At 40.3% G+C, this 12629-nt stretch overlaps 1 protein-coding gene across 2 annotated transcripts in view; it reads left to right on the top strand.

The window, feature by feature from the left end:
* The window catches only part of CREB5 (cAMP responsive element binding protein 5), a 262348-nt gene that overhangs the window by 36320 nt on the left and 213399 nt on the right, over positions 1-12629 (top strand). Inside the window, exons 3-4 of one of the 2 annotated variants that reach the window (XM_074861958.1) lie at positions 6131-6202; positions 10249-10342. In XM_074861958.1, coding sequence (XP_074718059.1) covers positions 6149-6202; positions 10249-10342 — 148 coding nt within the window. In that variant the 5' untranslated portion in view covers positions 6131-6148. Of the gene's footprint in view, positions 1-5893; positions 6203-10248; positions 10343-12629 lie in introns of those variants that run through there. The other variant, XM_074861948.1, reaches the window with a different exon arrangement.

The raw sequence follows: 12629 nt of genomic DNA, 5'->3' as shown, positions 1-12629 counted from the left end.
TTCTATTTTGAGTTTCTTTTTCAGAGGTATCCTTTTACTCCCTTCCTCTTCCTCTGTCCAGTCCTCAGTGGTTTGCAGTCCTCACTTCCACTTGCTTTCTCTTTTCCATTTCCACTGGCGGCTCCTTGCCCTCAGCCGCTTTGGGGTTCTTCTTCCCCTTATTTGCCTCCCTTCTTAATTCCAGTTTTGCAAACTTCATTCTTGCTCCCTTTTGAAATTTCCTGTCTTTGCCCCTTCTTTTTTTAGTTATCTCCAGTTCTGCTCTTTCTTGAGAAGAAAGCAGCTCTGCATAAGCAGAAGAAAGGCAGGAGGCAGCTGGTTGGTTTTCCTTGATAAACAGTGGTTTTTAGAAGCCAAATGCGGAAGGAGGGAGCAAAAACTCTTCTCCCTCAGTTTATTTGAAGGCAAATGGGTATACCCGAAAGAGAGAGATGGGACAAAACCTTAGGACTGCTGGGAGCCCTTGCCAGCACTGGATTTTGTTCCGACAGGCAGTAAGCAAACTGAGTGGCCATTTAAAAGGAACTGGGATGTTTGATAGCGTGATACAAACATCTTTTTGGTACTCCATTTGCAAATAATCCTGAAGCATGCCAGTGGCCATTGACTTCACAGGTGGCAAGGGGCTAACTAGTAGTGAGGCACCCCACTGTGCCACACAGAGGGTGCTTGCTGCTGGGCGACAGTGCTGCCAACCACAGGGAAAGGACCGAAGGCTGCTTGCTGTTGAGGCAATTCACACATCAACCGCTTTTTGAGAGCACTTGGCTCTGCCTAAAGATTTATGGGGCTCTCTTCTTTTAAAACAAATGAATAAAGGCCCAAGCTGAGTGTTTTTCCACATATAAATGTCATAAATGCAATCACAAAAACTTCACTGGAGTACCAGTGAGCGCTCGAGCCCCAGCTCAAATGTGCATCATATTAAAGTCCTTCTTGGGGACTCCAGACACAAATTGCTTTCCAGCATCCAGAACCATTTGGAAATGCTTTAATCCTGAAACGAGGGGGTTTCTAATGGAAATGCTGACAGACCCTTCGTTGTAACAGCCGAAGCAGGCAGGGCCGTGATAATGAGCCCTGTATGCGTGCATGTGGAAAGCATGATGCTAGTTTCAGAAAACAAGCGCTTCCACTGAACAGCCCATGCTGACGAAAAATACCATGCACCGTTTCAGCACAATGATACTTAAAATTGGCTTTGCTCATGCAAGGACATATTGGGAACAACCGTAGACATTAACCCTGTGAGTACTACACTTCCAAAATGAACAAGTTTTAATAGCATTTATAATAACACTGTAATTTTCTATAAATAGTGACGTACTGAATAGGCACGACTAGCTGTTTAAAATGCTGCATACGCTGATGGGGTTCTTTGATATTCACAACTGCAGCATAACCACATCTCCTCTCACTTTTTATACATTGTGGCCATGACCCTAAAAAATAGGTGATGCTTCATTTATTGCTCATGTCTCGGCATACTGCTGCTAATGCTAGCGACTGTGTATTTTGTACTTGTATTTGGAAATCTCAGTGACCTTGGTCACACCAGGCTGAGGAAACCTGTCTTGAAAACATGTGCCCAGGTGATTAATTTCAACAAACAGGTTGCTTATGAGAGTGTAATTACTCACTTGTGCAAATGGCAGGATGGGTGCACTGACCTGTATTAGACACATTGTAGTATACACCTCCCCATCGGTTCTTTTTCACTGTTAATCAGAGGACTGAAAACCTTGCAACATTTAGACAGCTTGAGGTTGAAGGCTGAAATGTCACTTTTAAAAGAGGGTTAAAAAGGTCGTGCAGCTGCAAATAATAATAGGCCAATGAAAATCAGATTCTTACTGCAGCCCACTTCAAGAATAACATTGAAACAGGAAACAAGCCTGCTTGATGTTTTTACCAGTATGGCAGTAAGATTACTGCTGAGTTTAAAAAGGGGGAGAGAGAGACAGAAACGAGCATGCTTTCTTGGTGTTAGATGTTAGAACTATTTTTCTGATTCAGAAAGGATGATCATGGGGCTCAGCAAAGTCTTGGGAAGTCTGAGGATGTGGGGTACTTCCCTCTGGATGCTGCTGAGAGGGGATGTAGTTTGTTGCTGTGTTCTGAGGGTGCTTTCGTTTCTTTTGTTTGCTTTTTATTTCTTTATTATGTTCTTGCATTCCTCTCTGTGGGCTTCAGTTTTATTAATTATAATAAAAAATGTTTAGGAGTATTTTATGCAGAAATTAAGGTATAGAAGAAAATCTTGGCTTGCTGCAGAACTTACTTGTTTCTCTTTCATGTGACATGACTTGGAGAAATCTTTCTATGTTTCTTCTGTATTTTTGTTTATTTATTTTTCTAATTAGAATACCTTAACTTCTCCTAAGCAGAGTGATATTTCAGTGCTACATCGTAGCAGATTTCCTCACTTACACATTCTGCCAATAAGGCTCTTTACTTGGTCACAATAGGGCAATAAATGCTGACAGATGTTGTTAACATGTCTATTAAAATTCAGCCCCCTTTGCTGCTGCATAATGCACTCATGCCTATTGTTAATAATATCAGAACTAATGCTGACATATCAATATTAGTGCTCGTTTATATTTATAATCCTTGTTTGTTTCTTCGAAGAGGTCACGAAGTTGCAATAAATTAAGCTATTGATAGCAGAAGTAAAAAATTCAGGCCTGAGCAATTTTTTAACTTTTCAGTCATCATAGATTTTCCTGATATTCTTCATGTGCATTAATTGCGACAGTCATATGTAGTACTATGAAAGGTGCACAAGTGTAACTTGAATTTTTAAGATCTGAAAGGTTAATAAGCACCTTAATTTAGATGGAAAGGTTGCTGTGATTTATTTTTATTAGGTGAAGTCGAAATGTGGCCATCGGTTACGTTATTTCCTTCATGTATGCTGAACCACCTGCACACACCGTGAAAAAAGGAGACATGGGTTGTGTGGCCCAGCAACACACATGAGCCGTGTGAAGTGAACGGTGTGCCAGAAGCTGTGTATGACTGTCTATATCCTGAACTGGAGGATGGGAGAGGCATGTCTGCATCTTGAAAAGAATGTCATGCAAACTGTGCTGTGCACAACCAAAACACCTCTGTTGCTGAGCGCTCCCATCCTGCTGCAAACCTGGGGTGAGATCCTGCGTTGCTTGTGCATCGACAGCTCTTGCGGAGTTCAGCAGGAATGGGGGATGTAGGAAGTTCACACTCACAGCCCAGATTTTCAGCTGCTGTTTCCGGTCAACATTCAAGCATAAAGCTTGAATTACTGCCATAAGATAGCCAACCACTGAACACCCTCTCAAAAATTATAGGCAGTAGGCAGCTTCTTTAACTCATTTACTATTAGAAGAGATTCAGTAGTATTACAGTCTGAACTGTGGTGATAGCATCACACATAAATACGAATTCTGCATGGTGTAATTTGTCTTGAGAGCATTGTACTATCTGTATGTTACATGGGTCAGGTTATGCTAGACAGTATCCTGGAGGGCACACATGATATAGCCATTCTGGATTATTACTTTTTTTAAGTTTAGTGTCTGCAAATAGTCTGCAAAGAGTGATTCTCGTGGGCACCAGGAGTTGCTTGTACCTTTGTGGTAAATGTCTAGATGTTGAATCTGACACCTTTTCAAAGTACTGAGAATAAAACTCAAGTCTATGTTTTCCTGGAGTTGATCCCCATGCTCAGGATTCTAGTCCTCACTGAGTATGTTATTTTGGTGCTTACTCTGTGCTTATCTATCTAGTAACCCTGAGAATCATTTACTTGTATCAGAGCATGCACAAGCTCAGGGCAGGGAGGGAAGTCTTAGACTTGCAATACTCAGTAAGAAAACAAACTCCAAATAATTCCTGGTAATGTTTTGAAATTCACTTGGTCACTTGGGACCAGAATTGTTACTCTCTTGTTTTCTTTAACTGAGTCTCATCTGTTGTTCTGCTATTGAAAACGCAGTTGTCACTCTCCCCCGAGGAGGGGAGAAAGGGGTAACAGAAACCTTTGGCAGTGCTTCAGTTGCAGGAGTAATTGAGATATCAGATAAAGCCTTTCATTATCCACATGTAGCTTTTTTTTTTTTTTTTTCTTCTTTCTGTGGAAAGGTCTTTAGGAAAGACAACATCCCAGGGTCACATCCCATAGAGGTGGATTTAAAAATCAAACTTAGCTGGAGGTTTTGTTTTTGTTTTTGCAGGGGGTTGTTTAGTCAGTCATCTCTCTGCTGCTTGTTTCTTTCCGTCAGGATAACATAATTCAGAGCATTTTTATTGCTTTACCTCTGAAGAGCTTGTCTATGCACAGTCTGGAACCGAAATAACTGAAATTAGAAGTAATTTAACACCTTCAGTTATTTTAGTATAAGCCTTTATGCGAACATACTCTTTCATTTCTGATTATGAGTATCCTATTTCAGTTTAACATAGCTGTAAGTTAAATCAAAACAGGATATGAATAATCTTAAGGGGGTAAATTGGGTACAATTTTAGTTATTTCAGTTCTAGCCTTGTGTAGATAGATAGGTTAGTCCTGAGGTAGCGTCCTTCTTGACACCTGATTGTATTTGGTGTAATAAATCACTTGTCTCAGGCCAGATGTTGGTAGAGATGTCTACATCAAGAAAATCAGTTGATGCTAATTATCACCTTTAGGGAGTAGTGTCCTTGTGGAGGCTAAAGGGCAATTAAAAATAGAAATTCTTCACTTCTGGATGCTGCTCTGTGAGTCAGGTAAAGAGTGCTCTGCTGCTTTGGGTTTTTGTAGGTCACAAGTAGGAAAATATCCTGTCAGGCTAATGTTGTCCACCAGAATGAATTTTAATTAAAAAGAAAAAGTTATAATCCAAAAGTTTTGGGGTTTTTTTTGAGAATTTAGGGCACTGAAAATAATTGCTGTTAAGTATAGATCTGGCTGATGTTCAGGTTAATGGTGCATTTATTGTTTGTAGGGGATGGTAGCAACTCTTCTGAAAATAAAGCTTTTCTAACAGCAAGTGTAAGTGTGGTAAAGTTATTCCTGATAATAGGAAGCAATGAACTGTAGTTTTAAAAAATGACAACAGGGTTGAGTAATTTTAACACTTGTCCTTCTGCAGATTTTTATAGTTTTAAAATCAAATTCTTCTTCTCCACCAAGATATTTCTTTGTTTTATGAAAAAATTACACAAACACAGCTCAGGTATTTGTCTAAGCGGAGCTGCGATGAGGCTAAATTTTAAGGGATTTGAAGCACAATGTAAGCAGAAGTCATATGTTGTGCTTTAAGGTGGTTCAGCTGCTACGTTGTAGCTTGTAATGCCAGTTGTTACCAACATGCTGAAAACATTTCCAAAAGAAGTGACTAATTTATGTCCTAGGATGTTACTAAAAAATTATTGTGTTGATGCTGGTCAGGGACACTGCCATAATACTGACCCAAATTCAGCTGCGTTACTGTGTTCTGAGGGTGAACGTTTCCTCTTTTGCTTTTATTCAAGACCTGGGAGCTTTCCCCCAGGCTTTAGTTCAAGGTTACAGGACTGGAACTGCTATGGGGAAGCTGCAGTTTTAGGCAGAAAGCTCCTGAGGATCTAGCTGACCTTTTAAAGGATGGGGATACACACTTATCTTGTGTGTATAGAGAGCATGTATGTAATGTATTTAAGTTATTAATATTGAACAGTATGGATGAAGAACTTCAAAAAGTGGGTTCTTTCTCAGAAGTAACCTAGACGTCTGGTTTTAATGTTGTTCAACAGGAACTGAAGAAGGAAAGGTAAAAACCCTTAATTCGAGGTATTTCTGAGCAGACACGGTCTTATCTAATAACAACAGTGAACATATGCTTTTTTCTGAGGCAGATTTCTGCTGTGAAAGCTTAATTTTTTTTTTTTTTCTTCCTTCAAAGTAAATATGTGCTCAGGAAGGAGTAATAAGAATTTAGACTATAGGGACCCTGCTGAATATTAGCAAATTTAGTACTCTGAGGATGAAAACTTTGTTCTAGTATGTTTTGGGAGTTTGAAATAAAAGCACAAATGGTGACGATTGTATGTTGCATGTATGTGTGAAGTTTAGAATATATATATTCATAGGTTCCCTTTCTTTCCCCCTCCCCCTTTTAACATGTAGATTTATGAGGAATCAAAGATGAACTTGGAGCAGGAGAGGCCTTTTGTCTGCAGTGCCCCAGGCTGCTCACAGGTGAGTGGAGTCAGCGGTGATATTAATTGAGTCCTCAGCACTAGCTCTGGCTTGTATAATGCCTCCTGATATATTAACACATGTCTAATAATAATGTGTGGTGTTTGTGTTTGGTTTTTTTTTTTTTTAAGTCCATCCCCCCCTCAATTCCCTCCTTACCCCACAAGATATTATTACAAAATATTTAAAGCAAATACAACAGCCAGTTAAAAGTGAGTTGGTAAAAGTGCTTCTAAAGCTGTTTCTGTGCCTTCCCTCATTCCCAAGCCTAATGTTTCGAGCCAGGTATTGCAAATTCCTTTAGTGGCTTGCAAGAGAGGACACACTGGGCAGGACACATTTGTCTGTCTTCTGCTTAGGTGTATGATGGAATGTATTATGTTTCCTATTGGATGTGGTAACCCTCCTGATTTTTTTTTTAATACTTAAAACCAATGATATCTTATTAGATGGGTTGGTTTTTTGTTTTTTTGGGGTTTTTTTTGTTTGTTTGGTTTTTTAAATCTTTGAGACATATTCCTGCTAAATATTCTCTATAGAAAACACAGCCTGTAGATAAATTCTGCCCCAGCATGTACATGTGGGATTTCTGTTGATTGGTGATCTGCCATGTGTCTCTGAGGGTATAATCTGACCTGTAACATTAGATATTTGATGATCTTAAAAAAAATGAAGTGACAAGGATTCTACCTACTGAGATTTTGAATTGGGATTTATGTGTTTTTTTGATGATTTTGCAGTGGTGAGGAAGTTCCCCCCATTCACCGATGAGGGAAGTTGCATGTGTGGTGCTTCTGACCCTAATTCAGTTTAGTGACAGGAGTTTGTGAGTTAAATCTTCAGACAAGGGCATCTTTTGGGCTTTTCACAGAATCATCTAGGTTGGAAAGGACCCTGAAGATCATCTAGTCCAACCATTAACCTAGCACTGACAGTTCCCAACTACACCATATCCCTAAGCGCTATGTCACCCCGACTCTTAAACACCTCCAGGGATGGGGACTCCACCACTTCCCTGGGCAGCCCATTCCAACACCTAACAACCCGTTCTGTAAAGAAATGCTTCCTAATATCCAGTCTAAACCTTCCCTGGTGCAACTTGAGGCCATTCCCTCTTGTCCTATCGCTTGTTACTTGGTTAAAGAGACTCATCCCCAGCTCTCTGCAACCTCCTTTCAGGTAGTTGTAGAGGGCGATGAGGTCTCCCCTCAGCCTCCTCTTCTCCAGACTAAACAACCCCAGTTCCCTCAGCCGCTCCTCGTACGACATGTGCTCCAGGCCCTTCACCAGCTTCGTTGCCCTTCTTTGGACACGCTCGAGTAATTCAATGTCCTTTACGTAGTGAGGGGCCCAAAACTGAACCCAGTAATCGAGGTGCAGCCTCACCAGTGCCGAGTACAGGGGTAAGATCACTTCCCTGTCCCTGCTGGCCACGCTATTTCTGATACAAGCCAGGATGTCATTGGCCTTCTTGGCCACCTGGGCACACTGCTGGCTCATGTTCAGCCAGCTGTCAATCAACACCCCCAGGTCTCTCTCTGACTGGCAGCTCTCCAGCCACTCCTCCCCAAGCCTGTAGCACTGCTGGGGGTTGTTGTGGCCGAAGTGCAGCACCCGGCATTTGGCCTTATTGAAACTCCTACTGTTGGCCTTAGCCCATCGCTCCAGCCTGTCCAGGTCTCTCTGCAGAGCCTCCCTACCCTCGAGCAGATCAACACTCCCATCTGCATTTTGTCACAGGGTTCCTGTATGGATGTTTTAAGTGATTTAGTTTACCCATTTCCCAGAGTCATCCTCTCTTAATGAGGGTAATATTTCCCTGCTTTAACTGTATGTTGGGAGTTTTCAGCTGGCTACTATTTTTACAACCCTTTAGGTTCTTCTGGTAGAACGATGGGTGACTATTACTGAAGTGTAGGTGTTGATTTTGCCAAGAGCTGAAAAAAGGAAAGGGAGAAGCCTGAGGTCTGGTTAAAAAATGGCTGAACAGCTTTGCTGTTTCACTAAGTGGGAGCATTTCTGTGGGTGTCAGAGTGCATCTTTTGGATTGTCGCTCTGATCGAGGATTTGTCAGTTCAGATCTCCACATGCAGAGTTGAACTTTCTCCATTCTGTCACAGAGGTAGAATAAAATATCTGAGTTTTATAGTCAAGTTTTATTTACCTTTTTGTTGAATCTTAAAACTAACTTCCACTCAAATCAGTGGACTTGAGTGTTTTCATGTCAGCTATTAATTCATTTCCTCAGTGGAGAAGCTGATCCAAATAAGCTCATTCAGAGAGCAGGTTTGATTGTACGCTGTTACAGTTTGGAAAGACAAGCAACGTAGGTGTGACTTCATTTTAAAAACCATTTGATTTCTCATTTCAAAACATGACATCCGTTTATTGTAAATGAGGACTTGACAGAAGTGCATAGTGTAGCGCTGCTATCCAGCTCAGCTGTCTGGGGACTGGCTTCTCTATCAGCCAGTGTGGATGTGTACTGAGAGCTGAGGGAGTTGACCTTCTGCACAAGGGAAAAAAAGTAGACTTACAAAAAAGACAGAGAAGTCTGGGCTGGAGGAATAACTTCTCCTCAGTTGCCCCATGCCCTCTTTAAGCTGGCTGATTTCACCCTGAAGACTGAGCGTGGCGTCCATAAAGGAAAATCCATTTCCATGAGACCAAAAAGTGTTTGGTTTTTTTTTTTTCCCTCAAAATTTCATTGAGCAAGGTCTTTCACATATTCCCTTTGTTCTTAACATAAATTTCTAGTGCTGCATTTCTTCCAGATGAGTAAGCAATGAACCAGGATGTCACAGTGAGGAAAAGGTCTTTGGGATTTTTTTTTTTACTTTTTTTTTTTTTTTTCCAGAGAATTCATTCCCATTATTTATGCTGCTTTGTCTATGGGCTTATAGAGATTCTCAGAAGGTGTAACATACTGCAACTATTTATGCTATAGCCACAAGCAAAGTCACTTAGCCAAGAATATACTGTGTTGAAAGCATTAAGTGATGTTAACTCTGTTGTTGCCAGGTTTTTTTCCAGTCTCCTATGTACCTGTTGCTTTAAAAAGCTGCTTTTAAAGTTTATTTTTTTTTCCTCAAGTCTTGGTGATACAGCTTTTGGCCTTTGCTAGTCCTGCAATAACCCTGTTAAAACTATTACAGTAGTTTGTAGCAAAGGTCTGTGTATGCTCGTTCTGGTGAAGGAAACTTAACAGAACCAGTCTGCTCTTAGAGCCCAAGTGTTGCAAGTGCTTCAACATTTATTCAAGCTTGTCTCTTCTTTGTCTTGTTCAGAAGCAGCTATTTGTTGTTGAAGTCTGTTATCAGACTGTAAACCAAACTTAGCACACAGATTAGTTTCTTACAAAGCATATCTTTCCACCTTCTCTGCTTGACAAAGGAAAAGAATTTAATGTAGTATCATAAAGGGTCATAAATAGTTGTATACTGAGCACCAAAGTGGCATTGCCACTTTGAATCAAGTCAAAGTATCAGTTTCCAAAAATCAAAGATGCATTTTGCCTGAATACTTTTGGGTAGGGAAAGGCTGGCTTATTTGATTATTTTTATTGCTGTTCAGCAGATATAGGTTGCATAAAGACACAAAAGCAGAAAAATCCAGTAAAGTGATTTAAGATATGCTGCATTACTTTGCGTTTGCCGTGGGCTAAGAGCATACACGACAGCAGTTACCGCAGATCCTCAGACACGTGGTGACTTGTGAGGCTGTGGTAGTTGGAGTGGGTGTCTGAGACCCTTAAAGTCCAAAACTTGGTCTGCAACTTTTTCATGCAAATGCATGACACCTTGCGGTTTGCAACCCCAGAGAGCATTGCAGCAAATACGTTTCTAAGTAGAGTACAGCTATTTGTTACTCATACTCACTTGCATTTTCAAATATTCTGTTTCCTGTGCCATTTGGACACATTTCTAGCTGGATACATTTCTTTCTCTCTCTCATTTTTGAAATTCTGTCCAATGCCAAAAGTTTATTAGAGAATTAAATTTTTTTTTTTCTCTTTTCCTCCCTCTCTCTCTGTGTTTGCCTGACAGCGTTTTCCAACAGAGGATCATCTGATGATTCACAGGCACAAACATGAAATGACTTTGAAGTTTCCTTCAATAAAAACAGATAATATGTTATCAGGTAAGAAGACACAAATTCAAGAGTCAAGATAACTATTCAGATGATGTTGAAAGCATGACTCCTACTGGAAAGCTACTGGCAAAATACCTCCAAGATTGGTTTTAAAAGCCACAGCTCCAATTAAATAACAAGTAGAGATGGAATAAGCTAGAATGCGTATCTGAACAAAAAGACAGCTGCCATTCTTATGCCTTCCCACAGGTTTGGCATGAAAGGGAAAGAAATTGCTGAACCTCAGCCATGCTGGCAGCTCTATTGCTGACTCCCGTGTCAACATGTCAGTGAAATATAGGCACTTAAGCACATGTCACCTGGGAGTCCAGCAGTGAGCATGTTAATGAAGTGCATTTGTACTGTTCCCATAAGGCTCACTATTTTGACAGGTTCACTTCAGCAACTGTAACAGACCACATTGTATGACTCACCTTTCTGGTGGCTCAAGACCTGCCCACTGTAAATAGCCATAACCAGAAAGGTAAACCAGTGGGTAATATCCAATACTCTTTCCCCCTAAAGGTAACCATCTTTATCCATACTTCCCCATCATACACAGAGGTTATTTGGTATTACATGCAATTACATCCTTTAGTTTCTTATGTAGATTTTCTTATGTGTTTTTTTCATACTCTTGTCTGAGGAACCACACATTGGTGGCTTGCTGTCATTCAGCAAGTGCTGGGTAAGGTCAAATTAGCCTTGATCTTACCGCTTCTCTCCTCTCCTATTCCCTTTGCTATTGTATATTCCTTGGGCTACAATACTGGATTATTAAGAATAATATCACTAGGGTTTTTCAGGTTTCAAAGTAATTGTAGAAGAAAAAACTGTGATGCTAATGTGTGTGTGTGTGTGTTAACCAGTGTTTGATATTTATCTTTTGAAATGGGCTTCTTCAAGGTAAATTGTGCCATTTTAGGTACAAATATATCATGATTAAATGCTCACCAGCAGACCAACTCTTTTATGGATAAACCATTTCCATTTTTATGAAAATCATAGTTGGGTAGCAATTGCTTGCAAATATTTGATTTAGGCGTTTTGTTTTGTTCTGTTGGCACTTTAGGCACCAGTGAGAAATCAGATGGACCTTCGCTGAAACAGAATTTATTTTCTTCTTACACTTGAAAATGCCATAGTGGACTAAGTTTAGAAAGGAACATACACAGCACATTGAAGAGTAGGACTTGTAAAGTGCCTGCATGCCAGCTATACCCACAGAATCCTGTGTTTGCAAGCAAGAGTGAGAAAATGCTGCTCTTGCACTTGGCTGTGTCCTTTGGCAGTGAAAATGCTCAAAGACATCTGTGCTGTGGGCACATTCACCCTGTGCAAGTGCTGGCTTTTGTTACAACTTTCTGTTTGGCAAGACTTTTGCTCAAGGGCAGTTTCTAAGGAGTATATTCCATCATCAGGAGTCCCCTGAGTAGAGTAGCTCCATTTATGTTTGGTAACTTCTATGATTTAGCTGTCCTGCTCCCTCCAATGGGTTGCTTTCCCAGGCTAAAAGCTTTGACTGGCTTCTACCACTACCACCAATAGTGGGGCCCCTAGACCTGCAGTTAGTCAACTAAGTATACAGAAATGCAGGATTTCATTACCAGAAGGGCTCCAAGATTGCTTCGGATGGATGTATTCTTTGTGCTTTGTGCATGACAATCCTCTGTAGTAAAAAGAGTAAAAAAGCTGCATGTATTCTCAAAGACTGTGGCAAATGTGTCTGACCGTAATGGCCTGGCAACTTGGTGCTGCTGTGTATTGATTTTTCTTTTTGTGTTCGTTTGGTGGATTTGTTTGGCATTTTGCAATCCTTAGTTTGGAAGTGTCATAGATCATCTACTCTGTGCAGGGAGACATTGAAAAATAGTTGCTTCATTACCCACCTAAACCCTGGGGAAATATAAATACCTTAAAGTTTAAGATGTTTTATTCCTGCATTTCATAATGAAAAATTAATGATATATGGGGAAAAGAGACAGACTTTTCTCTTGGACATTTGTCTTCATGTCTTCCTTCTTGTTTTTTGCATTTTTGCTTATTTGACTTTTTTTTTTTTTTTTTTTTTAAATTGTTTCTGTCATCAGTAGGTTCAAAGAATTGCAGCAGCAATTGCCCTGTAATAAGCCAGGTGCAGTGCTAGTGTGTGGTTTTATTAAGCTGCCTAGAAGTCAGACCTTCTTCTTTTTCCAGTATGTTGTATACTATCTTTCAATGTGTTGTATTTGATCCATTCATTATTAGTAATTAGTGATGCAAAATAATGAGCTGTATGCTTTCAGGTAGCCATTAG

This window comes from Strix uralensis, chromosome 1, assembly GCF_047716275.1.
Source record: "Strix uralensis isolate ZFMK-TIS-50842 chromosome 1, bStrUra1, whole genome shotgun sequence".
Lineage (NCBI taxonomy): Eukaryota > Metazoa > Chordata > Aves > Strigiformes > Strigidae > Strix > Strix uralensis.
This window is presented reverse-complemented; position numbering and strand designations above follow the sequence as displayed.